Genomic DNA, 23,872 nt, shown 5'->3' with positions numbered 1-23,872 from the left:
AAAGGTGTGTGTGTGTGTGTGTGTGTGTGTGTGTGTGTGTGTGTGTGTGTGTGTGTGTGTGTGTGTGTACCTATAGTATAGTTTTGGCAGCATGAATGTAAAATGTGTGTTTCAGTTGGATTCCCTCTTTTCTTCACATCTTCTGATTTTATTTTCTGCCCCAGAAGTCTCTCCTGCCATCTGTCTCCTCTCCTGCCACACCTGTCTGCTGTCTTTCCAGGGGAGGAGGGGGAGAGACAGACACTGAGAGGGGAGGGATAGAAATAAGATGGGAGGCAGAGCAGACTGCAGCTGGATGGCAGCACTTTGTATTCTGCGGGTTGCGTATCAATGCAAAGGAAATGCATGCCTTCCTGACAGTTTGGCAGATCCAATGGCGCAACGCATGGAACGACTTCATGGAGGAGCGCTTGTATGTTGCTAGGCTGTGAAAGATAACAGCGGGGGATTGCTCTGTTATTCCATCTAGACCACCAATTTAGTTTTTCCAATTTAACCGTACAAAAATGACCTACTTGTGTCACCTGATGGAGGTCTCATAGCTAAACATTTTTACAGAAAACAAATTATTTTTTCCTTTTTGTAAATACATTTCTACTGAAGGTGTTTTTGTTCCATTTGATAGATGGGCTTTGGATTCATTTCATTGTAGAAAACGTCAGGAAACTGGAGGATTAAATGAGTCGTGAATCTTAAAAGAAAAAATAAATTCTGTTATCCCTCGCCCTAATCTGCAATCTAATTTAAAGCACTTTCAGGTAACCACATTACTTCCTGTATCCCCACGTTGGCAGCTCCCTGGTGTCACTTTGATTAAATCTGTAAATGTTCATCTGGGCATTGCATCATACTAATTTGTGCATTAAATGCATATAAGTAGGCTAAATTAGACTGAGAGGAAATGTATCCGGACTAGTCATGCTGTACATTTGGTCAAAGCACCATGATTTCCCTTATCGCCGCTCTGAAGCCATGACCAGCAATGAATCATGGTGTAATTCAGAACGCTGTATTGCGGCCGAAGTGACAAACAGAGGAAGATACAGACTGAGATTAATGAGGCGCAGTCAAACAGAGACAAACACTTGGCAAACACAGCGGTCACACTTGTGTACATCACACTCGCCCGGAGCTTAAAACCAGGCTAACAGTCTGACCACATTTTATTTTTATTCCCGAAAGCAATGACTCTGTGTGGTTTTAATTTGTAGTATAAACAAAAGCTCTATGTCTAAAACCCCTCTGGATCTGGAACAGCAGCAGTAATCCCTCGCTGTCTTGCTGGCACTCTATCACCCCCCCCCACGGTACAATACACACCCTGCTACCTGAAAACCATCTCAGGCTGAAAAGCATTTGCTTCCACGTCCAGGCACATTTCTGAAGCTGGAAGTGAGCCAGAATAAAAAATTAAACAAATATTCAGAGGCTGCGATTCTGCAACACATTCAGAGGAGATGTGTTGCCAATAACAATATGTAGATTTGACGAAATTCACAGCAGGAAGTGCTTATCTATTAACCACCTGCTGCTAGTTGAAAAAACAACAACCTGTAGGAGCAGCTTCAAACCAACATGAGGTTCATGTGCTGAAAGACTCCTGCACATAAAGTCAAGAACAGTTTGTACTCGCTATGGTGGATTTGCACACACTGTGCCAAAGTGCAACGTACAATCAGCACAAACAGCTTGACAGGTGGACCTCCAATTCAACACTTCTTATAAAACCCAGAATATATTGTTAGCTTTCTACTATTACATGAAAAGTGAGCATTCATTCCCACAAAGTCTCAGGAATATATACGTTTTTGACAGCACATCCTTAAGAGACCCAGCTGGAGTGTTTTTTCGTAACACTTCATTTTAAAAGGTTTATTTCGTTATAGAACACTTAAGTACACTTTTAAGATGGAAGGAAATGTTACGTTGTCAAATACTATAAAGCAGGCTTTCACTTAATCATTCACGTAAAATGAAAGTGAGGGAGAACATGACATTTACAAAATGGTGACAAAAGAGGCAATGAGCTAAGAAATGATTGAACAACTCGGCAGAGGTATATTAAATCGGTAAAGAAGTTGAGATTGAAAAACGAATAAATGAAACTTTTTTTAGTTATGAAACAATCGAATGCCTCGGGGTGGAACGTCCCATAATTGACTACTCTCTCATTAGTATATTCATTTGTGCCCTGTTCCCTGCGGAGGAAAGAGCACGACTTTATGGCCTGTGTACGTGCATCTGTGTTTGTGTGAGTGTCCGTCCCTCTCCAGAAATTCAATTTGTGGATGTCTCGTGTCAGTCACTTACTAATTTCTCTAAGCGCAGCGTCGGGAGTGAGAAACTACTGCCCGTAAAATAGGCTTTGGCTTCAGGAGGCTGCTTCTAAAAGCAGACGCTCCAAGGACGGAGGGGAGGAGAAGAGAGGAGGAGAGGGGAGGGGAGTCAGAGGAAGGAGTCGACCCCGTTAAAGAGGATAAACGGATGAGGGCTTGGAGAAAATGGAGGAGAAGAACAGAATGAAGAAAGAGGACATAGTTGAGAATAAGATGACAGAGGCCTTTCACTGTGTGAAAAACAAGAGCAATGTTTCTTATTAAGGAATTACTTAAAAACTTTATTTAAATAATGTTACAAACTAAAAAAGTTGACAGAAGTGAGAAGAGTAAAGACGGGAAGAAGTAATTGGCCGCATAATTTAGCCTTTCAACTCTTCACGAATGGTACTTGAGCTGCGTAAAGCCCATCACAGTCATGAAAATACATTAAACATAACCACTTATGCAAATTAGTCATTTATTACGTTAATTAAAGCCCTAATTAACTATTTTTAAATGTCAGTACGCTTGTCTTCGCATTACAGCTCAACGTTATAAATATTAATGTTATCTAAGAGCATCAGGATGTTGTGTTTTTGAAAAATGAGCTTTTCTTGATTAAAATGTATATTTATGCATTAAAGCAAAGATTGAATGGGGAACTGTTAGATTGCTGTTGCAGAAGTCAAACAGAAGCCTCACTGGCAAAAAAACACTTGCCTTTTGTATTTGTATTAATTGAATACATTATAATCAATTGTAGCAATGCCATCTTAACAAATACACAGTTAAAGGGGCCTTATTATGCTAATTTTCAGGTTTCATAAATGTATATAGTGTCTCTCCTATGACATGTCTCCATGCTCTTTATTGTTCTCCTACTGCCTGTGCTGCAGCACCTATTTCCACCCTCTGTCTGAAACCAGAGCCCAGTCTGCTCTGATTGGTTAGCTGGCCGGCTCTGTTGTGATTGGTCGACCGCTCAGAGATGTCCCACGTACAATGGGTGCGCCAATAGAAGCGTGAGTGTTGTATAGTGATGTCAATAATTCACCATTATGAAAACGCCAAAAGCAAAAATAGGGCCCCTTAAAATGACTTACTTACATACTAATAAGTCTAACTAATATGTCCAATTATATGACAGTAGTGTAAAAATACATCGCAGTCTGAAACTGTTGGGGTGCTAATTTACGAAAATAACAAATTCTTCATTGTGTTTCTTTAAGAGCCAAGTGATTTTTATACAGTCCAATGAAGTGTTATAAGCTGTTTACCAAAGTCTGGTTCACTCTCTGGTCACTGCTCAACAGCACAGTGAAACACAGCAGGTTGATGCCTTAAAGCGGTGAGAGTGTGAGCAGATGGCCACCTGGACGACTGAAGCCAAATAAATGACTCCCAGCATCAATCTGCAGCCTCTTCCTGTCTATAGAAGAACAATTCGTGAAGCCGAGGGGTTTCTGCTAATCGCGGCCCACTGACAGAACAGTCACATGTATAAAGTGCTGATGGGATATTGTTAGAGAGCTTTTGGACAGCTTAATGCGGCCGCCTCTCTGACTCATGAAGCTCAGCCATCAGAGAGACTAATTGAGGGCAAGCCAGAGGCTAACCCATCTTTTGTACACTCACTAAATTATTCGGTTACCTCTGTGCCTGCATGGAAATTAGCCGCTCAATGTGATGGGGCGGAGGGTTTGGAATAAATGTTTTAGAAATTCTGTCAGAGTTGTCCGATAAGTGTGTTTCTGTGTGTATGCTAGAGTTTTAGAGCATTTGGTCAAAACTCCCACACACATGCACGCGCACACACACACACACACACACACACACACACACACACACACACACACACACACACACACACACACACACACACACTGTTTGATGCTTACTGCTTCAGGCTGTCATTGCAAGTATGTGGTAATGAGAAGGCAACAGAAAGTCAAATCATATCATGAAACATGGAAGACCCAGATGCTGAATAAATCTAAAACCAAATCAGATTTTCAAAGAGTTATGAGCAAAATAATTCCCGGAGAAACCTCGTGTCTGAACCGAGTCTGAACTGGTTGAAATGGCTCCAAACACGTCTTCCTAAAACTTCTCCCGCAGCCTGTGAAGCGGCGTCCCAAATTCTCTTAGTAGTCCTTGCCACAGTAATAATCAGCAGATCTGTCGCCCCTGCAGCGTTCAGACGTGTGTTTACCACCAGGCGGCCCCGCTCCTCAGGATGCACCGTGTCATGTAAAACTAAGTATCAAGTAAAACCCCAGACACAACTGCTGCCAAAAGCCTTATGCATGTTGCATGGGGGAAAACGACTGAAACAGCATAGTGGTATTCCTCTGTAGTGTAGCTATGCATGTACTGTATGAGAGAGTATGCACATGGGACAAGTAAAAGCAAGGATTTGTTGTCAGTATTTTGTATAAAGCACACATCGTACAGTGTGTATCTACCTGTCTGAATATGTGATAACGTGTATTTGGAGCCCTGTGTTTCCTCTGAAGCCGTGCAGATTCTGCCTCTGGGATTTTATGTCTCAATGTCACAATTCCTCTCAGCTGCTAAGAATATATTTGTTCCTTCCCCTTGTCTCTTAAGCCTAGCTCTGACATAATAACCTGCTCTCTTTTATATTTCTCTGCCACAAACTTTCATTCCTGATCTCTACTTTTCAGTTTGACTCTTCCTTTCTCTCCCTCTGCCTCCTCATCCCTCTTCTCGAGGTGAAGATATTACAGAGATCCTCTCCTCTCAGCCTCTATTGATTTCCAACTCAGCTTACCAAAATCAATAAATCACCAATTGGATCAAAACGAGACGAGAGGGTGAGGCGGAAGAAGAGTGGAGAGGAAAAGGAAAGTTGGAGTGAAAGAGGGATAAGCCATAATAAAGGATTAAGTGTTAATATTGAGTGATTCTGCAACACGCTGGATTAAGCAATACTGAAAAAATGAGAGTTGAGGATGCTTCCTGAGTGAAATCATGGCCTCACAAGCTCAGGTTTTTATAAATAAAAGCAGAAACTCATCACAGGCTTCAGGGCGCTTCACTCACAGTAAATTAAGAGGGACACCGTATAATAAAATAATCAGGATGTGTGTGTGTGTGTGTGTGTGTGTGTGTGTGTGTGTGTGTGTGTGTGTGAGAGGTGCTCTGATCTTTATTGACTGGCCTGGGGGAAATGGTCTTGTTTGATGGAGGAGATTATTCTCTGATAGAAAAAGGGAGAGAGGAGCCATCAGAGGCCAGACTATCTCTCTCAGTTACTGTAATTTCATACAGGTGCCAACTCTCTCTCTCTCACACACACACACACACACACACACACACACACACACACACACACACACACACACACACACACACACACAAACACACACACAAAGTCACACACACAGTGACACACACACAGTCACACATGCAGACTTAGACACGGACCATCTTCCAACAGACGGACAGCAGTGTCTGGCATCATTAACCTGGCGTCTTCCTAATTCAGACAGATTGTGGCTGCTGCTTGTGTGTGTGTGTGTGTGTGTGTGTGTGTGTGTGTGTGTGTGTGTGTGTGTGTGTGTGTGTGTGTGTGTGTGTGTGTGTGTGTGTGTGTGTGTATTTCTAGTGATGTGGTTGGGTCTGAGCTCTCGCTAAGTGAGAAACTTCCTGAACTCTGGCCACTGGGATATAACATTGTAGAGATAAATGATTTTTAGACATATTACGCCGCAAACACAAAGACCAATAAAACGTTTCTTGGAACACATTGAGGACTGGCCCAAAGGGATTGTTCTATGAATTGTCAATAAATATTGTTTTACAGTAGGCAGGTAGAAGCTTGCTGGCTAGTGGGGATCTGTAAGAGTCTGTTAGCATTATTGTGTACAGTTCACCATAATGCTAACAATCATTTAAAGCAAAGAGTATTTGGACTTGAAGATGGCTAGAAAGACATGGAAAGCACATCTTGTTGATGTTGCAGAGACAATTGGAGTTAAGATTTAACCTTTAAGACAGTTCATGGTTACCTATTGAATAGTGCAGTAAACTGGAGGGAAACGACTTGAGAAAGCATGATGACGGCAGACAGAAGCTTCTAGCAGCTGGTTAGGAGCCGTGATTTCTAGACAACAACCAAAGCTACCAAAAACTAAAGTTGCATGATAATATTTCTTAGAATAACTTAAGAAGCCGACTGACACCAAACCCTGAATGAAAAGTGATGTAAACTGGATTCGGTTTCATGATGATGTCCCATTTTTACAACATTCTTACGTCAGTAAGCATACTGACTCTGATGCCTCAATATCTGCCTCCCAGATGTGCACTGGAGAGGAATGTGATGTGATGACTATAAATGGAGTTGAGGGTGAAGGCTTTTTGAACATTTTGTGGGCAAGGTGTTTGTGTGACCCTTACCTCCTAAGTGGTAGGTTCCCCCCGTGGTGATGGTGAGAGGAGAAGTGGAGCGCACTGCAGACGCCTCCTCGCCATCTATAGTCAACATGGCAAAGTTCTCCCTGGCAACCAAACGTATGGCGTGCCATTGGCCGTCGTTGAGTCCTGAACCTGGAGCGGGGCAAAGATGAAAACACCTTCAGAAAACACACACTGCAAACTGTGAACAACTCTTGCTGAGAACAAGGTTTTAGTTGATAGATTTTAGTATTTAGTATTTTAGTATTTCCAGTGAGACTTTGATTCCGGCAAAAACATAATGATCCAAAGCACCAGCACATTATTTAATTCATGAACAGGTCCACATTGAAGCCTGGTGAACTTTGTTATAGGAGAATAGAGGAGAAAGTCAAGGACCCGACATAAGAAAAAGACGCCTGGAGGACTCAGAGGGATGTGGGTGGTGAAAGTAGGAAATACAATTTCTGTGAGTGATGTGCGGCTATCTCTCTCTGTTTACTTTCTACATTGAACTGCTATGTTTTTCCCTGATGCCTCCATCTCAGCTGCCTGGCGAACGTGGCTTCAGACAGAGGGGAGACATGTTCTGTAAAGAAACATCTTCCTGTCCGTACCGCATGTTTTCTTCACTTCACATGCTCCCAAACTCTTCCTCGCTTCTCTTTTGGTCCTTCGTTCTCTCCCCCAGCTTCCAGTCTCAAGGCCTCGGTGTCTCGACTCCATTAACTCTCAGAAAACCCTGTTTGCATCTGAGTGTGTGTGTGTGTTTGTTTTCTATCCGTGCATGCAGGGTTTGAGCGCTCTTTATATGTCAATGCAGTGTGAGTTTGTGTGAGTGTATGCAAGTTTTGTGCTGTCCTTTCTCTCTCTTCCCTTGTAGCCGTGCTCCATTAAATATGAGTGATGTTTTGGAAAGGGACATTACTACTGGAGCCGAGAGAGAAGCCGGCTCACTCTCATCACCCTCCCCTCTATACATCACCTCCCACTGACACCAATCTCTATTCATCCTTCCCTCCCTGCCTCCCTCTCTGTCCCTGATTCTTTCTCCCGTCGCTCCATCTTTATTTCCTTCCCTACATTTCACTTTTCTCTATTTTCTCTCTGTCTCCTCTCCACTCTTGTGGTCATCTGCTGCATTGTCTGTCTTTTTGAATTCAGCTCCACTCCCTGCTTCACGGACCGTAATGCATCGATAGTGAGGACACAGTTCAAGGTACGGTCACATGTCACAAATCCATTGCAGCAGAGTGTATTTACTCATGGATCAGTATGCAAGTCGATACACATGTACCTCAACTTGCTGCATGTGTCGATACATGGGACCCGTGTGTGTAAGAGTGTGTGTGTAAGAGTGTGTGCGCTCAGCCTCTCAAAGAGACACTTTTTTTATTTCCTCCCAGAATGCCCTCTGAGCGCCTGGAGTTCGTGTCAGTAGGGAGTCTACACTAATTAATCTCCATCAGCAGGGGGACGATACACATGTGTGTGTGTGTGTGTGTGTGTGTGTGTGTGTGTGTGTGTGTGTGTGTGTGTGTGTGTGTCGATACACATGTGTGTGTGTGTGTGTGTGTGTGTGTGTGTGTGTGTGTGTGTGTGTGTGTGTGTGTGTGTGTGTGTGTGTGTGTGTGTGTGTGTGTGTGTGTGTGTGTGTGTGTGTGTGTGTGTGTGTGTGTGTGTGTGCGATCATGAAAGTGACCACAGGACTAAAGAGCCAAGATGGCCGCCTGCTGAGAGGTGTGACCGCTGTGGCCTTGTTCAGGGCGATGCTGGTTAAATATGCACATGAAGCAGTTCAAACATGGATGTGATTATGCATATATTAGGCCGTTAATTTAGGTTGAGCAACAGATTAAAATAAATAATGACAGGGAATCAGAGGAAGCTTTTTCTGGATATGATATGTTCTGGTTAAAAGAGACCTTTAAGTGCTGCTTCGCTGGCAATCTCATTTCCGCCTGTATATAGTTTTGATGTAATCACTAACAAGCTTTGTGCTCCTCCATCCCCTCCCCGTCTATAACCTCTGAAACGTAATGGAAAATAGATACCGAGTAACCTTGTGTCCCCTCATCTGTTTTACATCACCTGCAATAGCTTTGAATGATGAGCTTATGTGTGATGCCGGTGTTATTGAATCTTCCCACTCACTGCTGCACGGACGCAAACAAAGACACACAAATATGTGGTGCAATCGTTCACACACACCTAACACAAAGGCCCAAACACCGGCTGTGAAGCAAAGATAACAAAGAATTGAGATAATAACGGAGTAAAAGGAGGAAGATAATTGTTTAGATTTGAGGAGATAAGACGGTTTCATGGCTTTTTGTTAAGTTGTCATTCACACACACACACACACACACACACACACACACACACACACACACACACACACCCTGATAAAGAGAGGGAAGCTGACCACTGACCACTAACGCTGACCACTGCTCTGTTTTGTTTTGAATTAAATACAACATTTTCTCACTTCTCACATACTCATTAGAAACTGTGGCAAGAGTGTATTCCCAACAGAAAAATAACCCATTAAAACATCCGGAAGGGTAATAATTATTTTACATAATAAATAATGAAATGTGGACCTGCAATAATTTTCAAATAACATTTGATCCAGATACTTTATTTAGAAATGTTAGCACTTCTGACTCGTGCCTTTCTGTGAGGAAAAACAACTTTAAAGGTCACAATAAAACATTTATATTCACAATTCCATTCAAGGATTTTTACTGAACATTATTCATTTTAATAATTTTTATAGACTGAATTTGGAGAATTTGCCCTGTTTTCTTGAATTCTAGATAAGAAACACACGTTAAATTGAGTGTGCAGCTACTGCCCATCTGGATAAGCAAGGTAAATGATGATGTTTATGAGAAAAAGCTCTACTTATTTCATAGTGGCATACTGTAATAAACACAACTTCATATTATTAAATACCCACAATTAAACACCAAAGTACGATTTCCCTTTTTACTACTTTTTTATTTGCAAGTACCTTCATCACTTCAAATGTTATTTGTAAAAATAAAAGTGATTTAAGATATTTTACCGAGTTGGCATTGGGGTCATTGGAGTTTATTAATTTTTTAAGGGAAGTCATTCTTGCATAAACAGCTGTGGTCATTGTATCAGCCTCGCTTCCTAAACATGGTCAGGGAGGGCCTTCTTGTGCCAACCCAGCACATTATAAATAATAGGTGAGGTGTTTGGCTCACAACCCCTGTGGTCAGCGGGAGACACACTTTTAAATCAGATTCTATTTCATTTCTTCCAGGTATTTGTGGCGGCTGAGGTTTTACAATGAGGGGTGTTGTGCTGCTGGTGCTGCTGTTCTGTGTGTCTGCAGAGGGCGGAGGAGTGGACCAAGGTTCACAGAGCAGTGTGCTGGCTGAGAGGGAAATCTGGAGTTAGCTGAGAGCTATAAAGAACATGGTGGGGGAGCAAGAGGCTGAGCTGCAGACCCACAGAGACAACGTTGCCAGTCTGGAGAAAGAGAACCACGGTAAGATATCAACAGTATCTGTGATGTTTAGGATGGGGTTGCAATGAAAGATAATACGCCAAATAATATTCTATTTTGGTAGTAAATTCCCCAAAAATGTGAAAAAAGTTAATCACAACAAGAACATATTCACATTTGAGAACCTTAAACCAATGACTATTGAGCATTTTTGATTTAAGAAATACTTGATTATCAGCTAAAGTGCTGGAGGATTTGAGTCCTCTTTATTGTGACACATGCACACAGTAAAGCACAAAGAGCACAATTTGGACTTTGAATTTAAGAAAAATGCGGAGGAGGCTGAGACAGTGATTTTCTGAAATGGCAGAATACAATTATCAAAATTACAGACTTGGTGATACTAGGACATCTTGACAGAGCGGTTGAGAAATGATTGTCTCTCATCCTGACAGCCCTGGTTTCCAGAGTCTCAGCCAGCGAGGAGCAGCTGACGGCTCTCAGGGCGGAGCTGGAGGTTTCCACGCTGGATGAGACTGGAATGAGATCATCAGGTATGATAACAGATGGTCAACCTTAAAACAATAAAAGACTAAATATAAAAGTGACTTGTTTGACTTCCCCGTGAAAATAACTATGTGTTTACTATTGGTTTCTTTAACATGTATTCAATTGTGTGTTTTCAGGCACTAAGGTGGCTTTCTCTGCTGCTTTGAGTTCAGGAAAGTTTGGACCTTACACTACTGAAACTCAACTTGTCTACAGAAGATCCATCACCAATCTTGGCGGGGCTTACAGCTCAAACACAGGTGCGCAAAAAAGCAAGCATCTTAATATTTCTAAAGAGACAAATAAAGCTGACTTTTGTCCTCCTCTGCTGCTGCAGGTGTGTTCACAGCCCCCGTCAGAGGAGCCTACTACTTCCGCTTCACTGCTATGAACAACAAGCACGGAGAGTGGATGGCAGTTAACCTGTGCCGTAATAGTCAGAGAATTATACATAACTCTAAGCAGAATGATGGTAATACTTTCATTTCTAATGCTGCGGTTCTCCATCTGAATCAGGGAGACGAGGTCTATATGCGTCTCCATGAAAACTGTGGTCTTTTTGAAAATGATGACACCTACAACACCTTCAGTGGGTTCCTGCTGTATTCTTTGTGATCCTCAAATATAATCCAAACAACACCAATGGTTGATTTCTAAACTTTTAAATGTGTCGATTTTATTCTTACTTTGTCAAAGTTGTCCTTGGCTAGCTCAGTCTAATCAAGCCATTTAGATACGAAGAAGAAAGAAGTTGACGAGTGAATCTGGAATCAATGAATAAATAAACTAATTTGTGAACATCATCTTGCTGTGTTGTTGTTTATCGACTCCTTGCAGTACTGGAAATAAGTCTACAGCTGTAAAGATGGACAATAAGCATAATTATGTGCAAATATCCGAACGTTATAAAAAAACTCATCTGAAAAAGCTTACTTTGTGTCTTGGGACATTTTCAAGCAACCCTCTACTGAGCTAATCCAAATTAACTAATTACTTTAGTGCTGTTTTAATAAAATATGTCTTAATTGTAATATATGGAAAACATAATTAGGTCTGCATTTAAACGTTTAGGTGAGTAGCAAACTTCTCTGAATAACCGGACGACTGCAACTGAATTATATCCCACATTTTAGAGTGAAAGACAGCATATTTTCACAATGAATAATACAAACTAGATGAAGTAAGAAACTCAGAAAAGATTCCTTGCACACCTGTACACTAGGACAATTAACTTCCACTTCCCACTGGTGTATTCAAGACCGAAGGTAAAGTGTGTTGATGATTAATATTACAAAAAGCAAACAACTTCTATTATTGTTTGTCCTCTAAACTCGCTTTTGAGACTTCAGAGTATTTCATATGAGGCTCGCTGGATTTAAAAGAGTAATATATATGTAAGTTAAAAATACAGTATTTGCATGCTTTAACCAAGAAGTACTGCCATTTTCTTTTTCACTTCAGGGACTATATACAGTCCCTGCTAAACTATATTAGGCTAGGGAAATATTTAGTCCAATCTTGTTTTTAAACAATTTGTTGGACTGGCAGCTCAGTTAAAACATTTTATTAGTGCAATACTTATATAATTTAGAGATATCAGATAGAGGTGTTCTCTATTCTATTAAAAAAGCACCTTTTGTCGTTCTCATTATAACGTAACAAGTAGAGAAATTGGTTTTAAAATGATTAGTTTAGTGGAATAAATACAAAGAAACCAATTTAGAGTTAGACTTTAAACTGTACCATGGGACCAAAGAGAAGAAGGATGAATTATATTTTCCTCCATTTAGGACACACTGTTATATAGTATATATTAATTATAAATGGAAGTATTAATAACCAAGCAACCCGGAATATTTGTATGGCTTGCAATGATAAAAACACCACGTTTAACTACACGGTGTTACATACAAAATGATAAACAGCTGATATGACTTTAACATGTGATGTGAACTCAATAGTATGATAGCTTATCACTACCTGTGGAAAACCAGCCACCTTTAACTGTATCAATGCCAGACTCTGAAGATAAATTGGTTAAAATGTGACTGAGGGAAAGCGGGTTTGATTGATCCACCATCAGCAGCTGCAGTCTACTGGAGCTTCACACGTTCCCATTACTCAAAGAGCTTTCAGTGCAGAAGAGAGTAGGCTCAGGAGGGAAGTGTCACAGAAAGTCTATTAAAGCATTAAGGGCAGAGCAGCAGCATCACTGACAGCTGGGCCGAGCTGAAGGAGTGGAGGAACATGTTCATATGACGGAGGGAGGAGCTGAGTGTCACCCAGACTCAGCTCCAACGCCTCAGAGACAGAGTGCTGAGGGGGGAGGGAGAACACCGGGTGTGCTTTGCATTTAACATGTTAACTATTAAACACCTGAACTCTGTAAAGAACATCCATAAACATTCCTCTGTTTGCATCGTGCAAATTATTTAAATATTCCATTTACTTGTATATACTCTTAAGATTAAGATTAAGATGGATTTTTATTAATCCCTCGTGGGGAAATTGTTTCTCTGCATTTGACCCATCCTAGTGTTAGGAGCAGTGTGCTGCCATTTTGAACGGCGCCCGGGGAGCAGTGTGGGGAACGCTGCCTTGCTCAGGGACACCTCGGTAGCACTTGGTCTTGCTGGGACTTGAACTGGTGACCTTCCAGTTGCTAAGCCAAGTCCCTATCGACTGTTTTGGTCAGTGTTTTGAAGGTGGGGTCTCTGATGTGTTGAGTTCCAGAGGGTGGGGGCAGCGATGGAGAAGTCTAATGTTTTATTCAACTGATTGGACCTTATTTGTGCTCTACCTCGGAATACCTGTGGTGGAAGAAGTACTCAGATGTTATAAGTAATGGCAGCAATACCACATTGTGAGAAACTCCGTAAAAGCCCTGCATTCACAACCTTACTTCGGTAAAAGTACCAACGCATAGGCATCGACATAGACTTAAAGTACCAAAAGTAGACATATGTTAATGTTCATTTAATATTGGATTTATATTTTGCATCAGCGAATAATCTCAATTATATAAAGTAATTAAAGCTGTCAGATAAATGTACATTTTTAATATAGGCTTCTGAAATGAAGTGGAAAATACGTATAAAGAAGCATGAAATGGACATACTTAAGTGCCATTACAATTGCATTTAAGGAACTTTTTAATTCAAGTTTAATTTAATTCAAGTTATTTATTATAGTATGTTAGTGGGAGAATCATGAAAAAAACACATTATTATTATAATAAGATATCTGTATTATATATCTGTATTAACTGAGAACTGTAAAACCAAAGAAAAGCTTACAGTAACTGTATCTTCACCAAAGGAAGTGAGATGTTCAGTGCTTCAGAAACTACTAAATACATAATTGTATCAGCGCCCCCCTGATCATATGAAAACTATCAGAGGGAGTTATTATGGGAGATAAGCAGTGGCCAGGTGAATACTAATCAAATGCTCAGAGGAAGAACACAGATTACATCAGAGAGTAAGTAGCAACACTTATGATACTATCACATTACACATGGGAGAGAAGCGTTATTTAAGGCTGCTGGATGTTTCTCACCTGGAGCATTTCGGCAATATCACAGTGTGTCCAGCGTGTAACGTTAATACTGTTTTTGATTACCTTCCTTTCTACTCCCTCGTCCTCTCCTATTCTCTGCCTCCCATCACGCTTAACCTCTCTCCTCTCCCACTGTTTCATATGATCCTGTATGTATAGTATAGATTAATTTAGTATTCTATAAATTCATGGGGCCCGCTGGCAATCCTGAATGTATCCTCCATTCCTAAATATGATGTCCTCCAAGGTAGTTTGCAGAATTGTAAACGTCCTTATGGATGGCAATACGGCAATTAAACAAAGCCGGAGAATGCAAAATATTAACATAATACACACACACACACACACACACACACACACACACACACACACACACACACACACACACTTGGGGGGAATGAAACAATGAAACACTCAAATCTGGGGTGGTTGCAGGGCTGTTTTCCCCACAAATCTGTGCCTCGGGCCTGTTATTGTAATTACTCATGCTTCCTATTCTGACTGTGCGAGTAACCTTGTGTGTGTGACTGATAGTAAATTCTGCATCTCAAAGGAACTGATGTTATTACTTCTGGCTAAGTTGATGGGTGTGAACGCACGGATGAGAGAACACACAAACACTCGCAGAGTTTTAACGAAGAAGGAATATTCCTGCCGTCGAGGTGGCGGTCTGAATCCGACAGTTTACGCTATGGCTTTGTCTTATTTTGCAATGAGCCTCGCCTCAGTCTCACCGAGAATGATTTGGATGGTACATTGCCCAAGAGGTATAAAAATAGGCCGATTTAGAGAAATAATAAAGAAAGGAGTTAATGCAAAACGTAATGAAACAGATGATTGAGTTATTCCAGCATACCATGAAGCTTTTGTATGGAACTGTAAGAGGGGAAAGACACACAAAGCAGATTCAATAATAACATGCAGGTTATACACACGTATTGAAGGGAATTTAGAAAAGTAATTCATTGTCTAAAATGTGTATGTGTTTTCTTGAAGCTACACCAACATGTAACACCTTTATTGATCTCAATTTGGGAAACCTTTTCAATGTTTTTTACCTTTTATTTTATTCATCAAGATTAATTGTAATTATATTCCTTGATAACAAAAAAGGAGAACAATAAAGAAAAAGTAGCTACATCAATTCTTTGTTTTCCTTGAAGCTATGTTACATATTGAATGACTCTTCAACATTAATTATAACTACTAATACCTTGTGTTTGTAACAGGAGTGCGAAAAACACATTTCCTCAACAAGCTCTTAGGAAAGTAGATGTATTCGTCCCTGCAAAAGCACCGGAGACAGTCGAATATCGTTTCCATGGAAACTATGCAGGTGCCAAATCATTTGCTAATTAATCAAAAGGATGATGAGAAGAAAACATCCTCAAAACACACACAGTCATACCGACACTCACCTGCTATCAGCATCAGGTAAATAAAGAGCGTTTTCACCGGCGTTGGTTTAGTGCAGCATTTCATGGGATGTAATGTGGAAAATAGGAGCTTGATTTGTTTTTTGGGCACATGAAAACATGTTTTGTTGCTTCTGTTCGGCCATGAGGGCAACACTTTCCAGCCCCTCTATAACCAAGGCGTTTTATTAAACTAACAAATGAGTGACGAGAGTAGAAGAGAAGAGAGTTAATGAGTAAGTAAAAGAAAAGAGATGGGAAAATTAGATCAGAGTCCCTGCAGGAATCACAATTAAGTACTTACATAATGCACACGGACACACGCGCGCACACACACCTCTACACACATACACACACACCACATGCACACCACACACACACACACACACACACACACACACACACACACACACACACACACACAGACACACAGACACACAGACACAGACTCACACACACATTGTGAACAGTTTGTGTGTGTTTCTAGTACCAGGTCATCTCGACTGTACCCATAGCTCTCATTCAGAGAGAAACATGACCTTTAATGAGCTGGGACCCACCATGGACAGAATGAGGTTATGAAGAGATATTCAGGTGTGTTTCTGCCTCAGAGACATGAAGCTTTCATTTTCCAGCTCCTATCCTTCATCCAACCCTCACTTTTTTTCCCTCACCTACTGATTCACTTGGGGTTTGCAGAAAACCCTTCGGAAATTACAAGCTGGTAGTGTGGAGGTAATGTTTTTATGCTTAAGCACCAGACAGAGTGAGACAGGCAGTGTTTTTTGTGAAATGCCAGACATTATTTATTTTTTTCGCCTTGGTTTTATCATCCAACTCCTGAGAAAAACAACTTTCTGGGTCTGTTTGGCTTGTTAGATGTTTTACTCTAAATCAGGCTCTCAGTGATTCAATCTCACTGATATGTTTTAGAAAACAGCAGGGTACATGCAAGCTGCTAAATATTGTGCCCCTTCTTATTGGAAACTATAGTGCTTGATATTCCTTTGCTTCAAAGATTTGATATTCATGAGAACAAAATACAGAAAGCTTTAAACGCTTCAAAACATTTCTGAGGCTCTAAAAAGAGGTGCATAACACACATATGGTCATTCATGTATTTATCTTAGTGCATTCAGCTCTCTGCTATTTTGTACAAATAGCAGCAAACTAGGGTTCTCATTCTTATTGAAACTCAAGAGCTTGCAACCACTTCACTCTAAAGCAAGTTATTTGATTCGATATTACCTTAAAAAGAAAAAAAACACATGTCTGGTCATGAATGTCTCCATCCTGCAGGGGTTGCAGATCAGTGGAGTATTTCAGTCTGGTTCTATCTTGCAGCAGATGCTTGATTATATGGGAATAAGCTGTCGCTAAATAGCTTCATAAGCAATCTATCCCCATCGGGAGAAGAAAACTGGATTGTGTAGTCTCCGTACGATCCTCTCTCTCTCCTTAGTGTGTGCACATCTGCCAGTGTCTATTTGCATTAGGAGGGACTAAGCATTTCATTACAAGTGTACCGTGCTCCCACTGTGTCATCGGAGCCAGTGCAGCTTCCTTTCTGAGATGCAAATACCAGAATAAGTGGAAGTGCGTTTGTGCGTGTGAGTCTGCGTTTGGGCGGCTGTACATTCCAGTAATAGTGATGTAATCGCAGGCTCAAGCCCAATTAGCCTAGAGGGTGACTCTGTAATAATCCCTACCCCTGGGCATAATGGCCTATTAAAGCAGCACAGGACAGAATAAATGAGTATGTCTAAGGAAAGAGAAAGAAGGGGGGGGAGATGGGAGGAGAGGTAGGATGTACCATTTAAGGGAGGGTATAATAGGATAGGAAGAATGGAAAAAATACTTCTTCTTAAAACATTTCTGTGCATTTCAGTGTGATTTTCAAAATGTTAATTGTTCTACAGCATTTCATTTAAATATGAAAGCAGGCGGTCAATGAACTTGGACCGAAATCATACTCTCATAACTTATGTTATTATTACTTATATAAGTATTTAAGCATGCCTAAATGTGACAATTGTCTAAATATCCCTAGTTTGAATTGTACATTTGTTGATTAGCATGCCACAACAAGCAACACATGTTGAAAAAAAGTATTTGACTGACTGGAAAAGTGTCAAAATCGTTATATTTAAGTAGAATAATGAGTAAAGAATAAGAGGGTTAAAAACAATTGGCAGTAACACAACAGTAAGTGCACTTCCTGTATGCGAATGCTGGTGAACTTCTCCAGCAAGTTTCCAAATATAGACATGATCTAACTGTTTCAAGCAAGCTTTAAAATAACCCTATGCAAATAGAATATGTAAGAAAGCTGTTTAGCTGTCCAGATTCAAACCCTGTATGCATGGGTTTTCAGTGAAACGCTGACATTATTCCTGTTTTGTGTCGGAGTGATACTTTCAATACAACGGAAAATGCAACAGGGACAGGCATCACACCTTGCTAATGATTGTGGATTTATTTTGCTAAACTAATTGGCTTCTCACTTAAGTTGTGTGTTGTGTCTTAAAGTGTGTGTACCTGTAGACAGACTCACCTGATGATAGGTCGACTCGCTGGTTTCCGGTCTCCTGCGTCACGTTGAGATGAACCCCCACCTTGCTGTCCTCCAGAGAGACCTCCAGCGTTCCGTCGTCCAGATTACTGAACAAGAGGAGCCCTTCGGGGTTCCAGGTACGAAACTGGAAGCTGACAGATAACGTGTCGTGATTGGCTCGTCCCGGCAGCTGCAGGAAGCTGGTGGCGTTGAAGAACACCGGGAAGGAGTGTGTCTCCACGCAGGAGAAGGACAGGTTGCGCTGTGGAGACACCGGCAAAGAGGGGTCATTCAAAGTTATGAATTGGTCTTCAGAGAGAAAATAAAGCTAATCCCTTGAGTGTGGGAAGTTGTTTGGACTTTTTAAAAGCCTCAACCCTTTAGGAAATCGTTTTTTTATTATCCAGGCCTTTGTTGCTTTGAATCTCCTGCACGCTAACCTTCAGATGCTCCATTGAAGCTACATTCAAAGGCTGATGTTGCTTGTAAGCATCAGAATAATGTCTCCTCTTCTTTGAAACCAGGGTCGAACAGTAACCTCGCTGATGTGTGTGTGTGCAGGCGAAAACAAACACTACTGTGGATTTTAGGGACTAATTACCTTCGAGCTTCTCCAAACGCGTGCTTTTAATTAAATCATTAGCAAGCGCACACTATTGAGCTGCCTTACCATCTATAGATGATTCCTGATTGCCTCTGCCTGTTTGTGAGATTTGAGAGCAGATCTGTTTTGATTAGAAATGAAAGGCGGCGCTAGTCATCAGAGAGAATTAGAGGTGCAGCTTTAACGAACTTGATTAGTGTCTCCATTTGTTATATCAGTTCACTAGAGATTGCACTTGATAGACCGGCTCTTCCCTCTTAAGGAAGACGTAGAGAGAAGTGCTTTAAAGTCTATCAAATATTGTTGTAAAACTAATCTGAAGGATGGCAAGACACTTAAACCAAACAAATGATTGCGGCTTTTCTGGCTGCTAGCCCTGAACAGGGACCAATCTGTGTTCTTAAAGTGTCTGCACAATGTGACATGCTCCCCTTAATAGCGTCTCCCTGATCCTGTGCTATTTGAACGTGTTTGAAAAAGGTAATATGCATACATTTGGTGCAGCATTGTCCCTTTTCTATACAAATGAGGCTCATCAGAGCTAATAGCCAAACACATTAACAGTGAAATGATGAGTTTCTTTAGAGGAAATTGTGGTTACTGAAGTGCATTAATACGGAGGGTCACGCCCAGACTTTCCAGAGATCATGGTTTATTAAAACTCACTGTGACATTATTTATTTATATTTTTCTCTGCCTATTGTTCTGCTTCTTTGTTTTGGGGCAAATGTATTGATAATACCTTCTACATGGATGATTGCAATTAGAAGCAAAGAAGGGTAAATTACACTTAGCTGCAGAGCTTTATCGGCATGTTTGGACGGATTGAAAGTAATGTTAAACTCATGTTGCTATCTGTTGCTATAATGTTGCCACTCTTACATGGATTTGTTAAGTAAAGCATCTAAAAGGTTGCTTATTCTGTATAGATGTGTTGAAAACAAACTGTTCCAGTGGTTGCAGTGGAATGAGGTCGTTATAGGTTGCAGTAAAATGGCACACAGATATGGAGAGGGAGCACGAGGACAGGAGGCAAACACACGGAGAGGCCACTGATGGGTCAGATGTATCTGATTAATTATGAATCTGTTCAACTATTTGGGTACGGTGAATCATTTGCCCTCTCACTCAGGTCAGATACAGACTTAGTGTGACAATAATGAGCATGTTCAGTTTTCAGCTGCTGTGTGAGCATGTTGTTTCAAGCATTTTAGATTTATAGTTACAATTCGGCACATTTCTCTTACAAAGCTGGACGTGTCTATCTTCTTCCTGCGGGCCAGGTCTGTGATGTTGTCTCCGTTGTAGTTGATGCTCTCCATGCAGCCTTTAAAGTTCTTCCTCCCGGCTCCAACGGGCTTTCCACTGTACGGCATCCCACCAAAACTCAACTGGGGAAGAACAGAGGGCAAAAATACACATAAGGATTTTGTATCATTGATTTCCAACCTTACTTGAAGAATATTGCCAAATGTATGTTTAGCCATTTCCAAGGGATTACAGTAGCAACATTCACATATCATGCCAATAGAGATTATTCATTGTTTTCGTATGAGAGTTGGGGAGAAAAATGCATTGGCTATACCTTAATGCTTTATTTCTTCCTTATGCATAAGGTGCCATACTTACCAAAGGAAAAGAGATAGTGCTGTTTCATTGTGCCACATTAAATACCCCCTTCATAGAATATGTATTTTTTTTTTGACAGAAATCCTTGACGTGTACAGCATTGAGTTTGTCACTTCTGATTAAATGTGTGTTAAATAAACTCACTACAAAAACTACCTTGTACCGATTTTATTATTGAGTCGAGCCAGCCAGTTCAGATTCACTCACTCCTCTGATATTATATGTAGGACAGTTAGTGTCAAACAAACATTAAATCCCAGCATATTTGGTCTGCATAACAAGGACACAACCGACAAACCCTAATATAATAATTACTTTTTAACCAAACACCTTGATATCAGCATATGTGCATGATATATATTCATACAAGATGACTGCTGGAGCAGTGAAAGCATCAAAGGAAGGGGCGGTGTGTGAGGAGCAGATGTGATGAGAGGAGAGGCTAATAAACATCTGCTGGGAAGCACTGAAGGACACACAGCTGATGAGAATGTAAAATGCGTGCATATTTTTGTGTTTGAGAACATATGTTTTTTTTTTCAAACATAGCCCTAAGCGAATCCGAGTTAAGTGCAATTACCAGTCGATATGTGTCCGTCTGTGTGTGTGTGTGTGTGTGTGTGTGTGTGTGTGTGTGTGTGTGTGTTATTGTCTGTGTCTGCAGTGACGATCCAGCAGTCTTCGTAATTACTGCCAGGGGTGGACGCAAATGGATCCACACAGTTACTCTACAGGCTTAAATAGGAACAGAAAACACACACACACACACACACACACACACACACACACACACACACACACACACACACACACACAATGGAGTGTGTAGACTAGTTGGAGTACAGTGGTACTTTGAGGAAAAGCCTGTCACAATTTCAATGTGTGGAGAGACCCAGCCACGCAATAACACTGCACAGGATCCATTTAGGGTTTTACACACAAACACATGCACTAAAAACACACACACATACACTAAAAACACACACACACACACACACACACACACACACACACACACACACACACACACACACACACACACACACACACACACACACATCCTCCTGTTATATAGATTTCCCTGAAAACCCCTAATTCAACAGTGTCAGTTGAATTGGACTGTGCTTTGTCTTGCCCTATTTGTCAGCCTCCTATTTGACACGGGAACCGATCAGCCATATCAGCAATACCTGCTAGAGGTCACACACAGACATATTAATGCACACACACACAAACGTACGCATACACGCATACAACCATTCTAAGCTCCACACAGGGATGCATTTCATGGCCATTATGCAATCCAAAATCAATTTCCTGTTTTAAGTATTGTTAGCTGAACTCTTTACATTCCATTACTGAAAGACATTAATTATGTGAGTTTTATGGATTAGCATTATAGCCCAGGCTAAAACCAATATCCTGTGTTATCAATGCACTGTGTAGGCGAGAAGGCCTAGCTGCAGTACCACCAGTGATGAGAATGTGTTTAAAAAGCATTTGTGAAAACAGAAGTGCATAAGGATAGGGAAACTGGTGGAACACTGAGATCAAGTGGGGATAAAACATTGGACATGGTTTTATAGGTAATCATTTTTTGCCAATATATTTTCCAAGGAATTGCGTGACAGCACTTTCCTATGTTAAAGGAGAAAAGAAAGGAAGCATTGAAGCATTTAGAGAATTCAACCAAATCTGAGCATGGCTGCAGCTTGAAAACGTAGGGGTATTTTCACCTTAATAGAAACCTTCATAAGCAAAAAAGACAATCCAACCTTAGCCATTGTCCCCACTGGGTTTAGTCACAGCCAGGGCAGGCTCCAGTATATCTATCTTGTGTTTCCCACCTCCCCTGTGTGTTCTCTGCTCTCCTGAGAGTGTGTGTGTGGGTGTTTTCTCTTGCTCTCACTCTCCTGGCTCCTATATCCCTGCTCAACCTGCCCTGCTGCTATCAATCTTCTCCTCACCCCTCTCGCTCTCCCTGCTCCTCCAACACTCCTGCAATCAGCTCATAATCTCTGCAGCACATCGCCGCCTCCTCTACCTCTTCCTCTCTGTGCCGGTCTTTGTCTCCTCTCCTGTGGTAGTCACTTCCTTCAGGCCTCGCTCGTCTAGTTAAATCTGAGTACCTGTAGTTGTGTGGATTCCCAGTCAGACTTGAACTCTTCTTTTCCCCCTGTGCCTCAGGATCATCCGCCTTCATGTCTGCCTTGGTTAACCATCTTCCCCTTTCCACTCACCCACCAGTCACCTGTTGACCTGCAATAAACTTCCTTAAACTTATCCTGCCTCTGTGTGAGTTCTTCCATCCTATCATAAGAGTTTCAAATTATCGGACAGTGCTTTTGGAGGGGTTTAGATTTTATCTGAGAACTGCTCACCTCAGCAGATATTCAGCATGTTGTGCTGAATATAAGAACTGCCCAAGGCTCCTGAACAAGAATCCTCACCTCCATCATTATGTTCCAAAAATCACAACAGCTCAAACATTAATGAAAGGACGCCTGCGAGCTGGTTCAGGGAGACTGCTAAAGTGCATCGCTACACTCCATATGGCATGCTCGTCTCTTTTTTAAAGCTGTACTGCTGCTCTGACTTTCTGCTTAAAGCTCCACTTCCACCCCTGCTTCCACTTGCAGGCTGTGAGCAGAAGTTAACCTAGAGGGGACGCTGGTGTTATTGAGTTTCCTTCTGTGAAGGCATGAGTTTAGAGCCTCAGAGCCAAATATCAGTGTTGTACATATTCACATAAATATCCTTCCAAACTAGGATGGGACTAAAATATCACCTGAGAAGAAGATGAGTCAGCGATTTGTGTGTGTCAGTGCTCAGGCTGCTGACATGCTGGTTAGAGTCATGTGTTAACAGCTAACAGGCTAGTTAACGTTGGGGAATCATTTGCTTAGGTATTCAACCTTTGACACAGTTAATCATTTTCTCCTCTCACTGTCTCCTTTCCCATGGCATACATGTAGGTCTACGGCCTTGAGTTTTGCTGCTATCTCTCTTAAGGAGGGGCAGCTTGGGCGCATTGTTGTTGCCAGCTTATGACCGAGCACAAGCCGCCATGACATAGTTAATTGTTTAAAGGACATCTAGAAGCCCTTCTTTTTAGGAACGTAGGTTCCCTGGTGCACATTCTTATATGGACGACAGCTCTAGTTAGATTCAGGGTCCATATTTGTTTAGTCTCGCTGATAAAGAATGTTGATTATTACACTTTGGCATCTCTAAGGTGTGGTCAAACCGTGACCCGTGATATGTCTTGTGAATTCTCCGGCCGAAGCTCCAAATAAACCGTCAGTGTTCTCTGAGTCCTGACTCCAATTGCTTCAGAAGTTT

The 23,872-nt window shown here is 41.3% G+C and overlaps 2 protein-coding genes across 3 annotated transcripts in view; one reads left to right on the top strand and one right to left on the bottom strand.

The window, feature by feature from the left end:
* The window catches only part of LOC104951281 (contactin-associated protein-like 2), a 55,174-nt gene that overhangs the window by 23,030 nt on the left and 8,272 nt on the right, over positions 1–23,872 (bottom strand). The window contains exons 5-7 of the mRNA XM_010777916.1: positions 20,149–20,292; positions 18,298–18,559; positions 6,744–6,893 (exon numbers count right to left, since the gene is read on the bottom strand). Coding sequence (XP_010776218.1) covers positions 6,744–6,893; positions 18,298–18,559; positions 20,149–20,292 — 556 coding nt within the window. The remainder of the gene's footprint in view (positions 1–6,743; positions 6,894–18,297; positions 18,560–20,148; positions 20,293–23,872) is intronic.
* LOC104951279 (complement C1q-like protein 2) lies at positions 7,875–11,519 on the top strand. 2 transcript variants are annotated; one of them, XM_010777915.1, is made up of 5 exons: positions 7,875–7,959; positions 10,108–10,263; positions 10,677–10,775; positions 10,908–11,030; positions 11,108–11,519. In XM_010777915.1, exons 2-5 carry the CDS (start codon positions 10,191–10,193, stop codon positions 11,383–11,385), a joined length of 573 nt encoding a protein of 190 aa, XP_010776217.1. In that variant the 5' UTR covers positions 7,875–7,959; positions 10,108–10,190; the 3' UTR covers positions 11,386–11,519. The 2 variants fall into 2 exon arrangements, with proteins under 2 accessions (XP_010776217.1, XP_010776216.1); XM_010777914.1 differs by lacking the exon at positions 7,875–7,959 and having other exon boundaries at positions 10,060–10,263.

The sequence above is a fragment of the Notothenia coriiceps genome, unplaced genomic scaffold (genome assembly GCF_000735185.1).
Source record: "Notothenia coriiceps isolate Sejong01 unplaced genomic scaffold, NC01 NC01_scaffold00018847, whole genome shotgun sequence".
Classification (NCBI taxonomy): Eukaryota; Metazoa; Chordata; class Actinopteri; order Perciformes; family Nototheniidae; genus Notothenia; species Notothenia coriiceps.
This window is presented reverse-complemented; position numbering and strand designations above follow the sequence as displayed.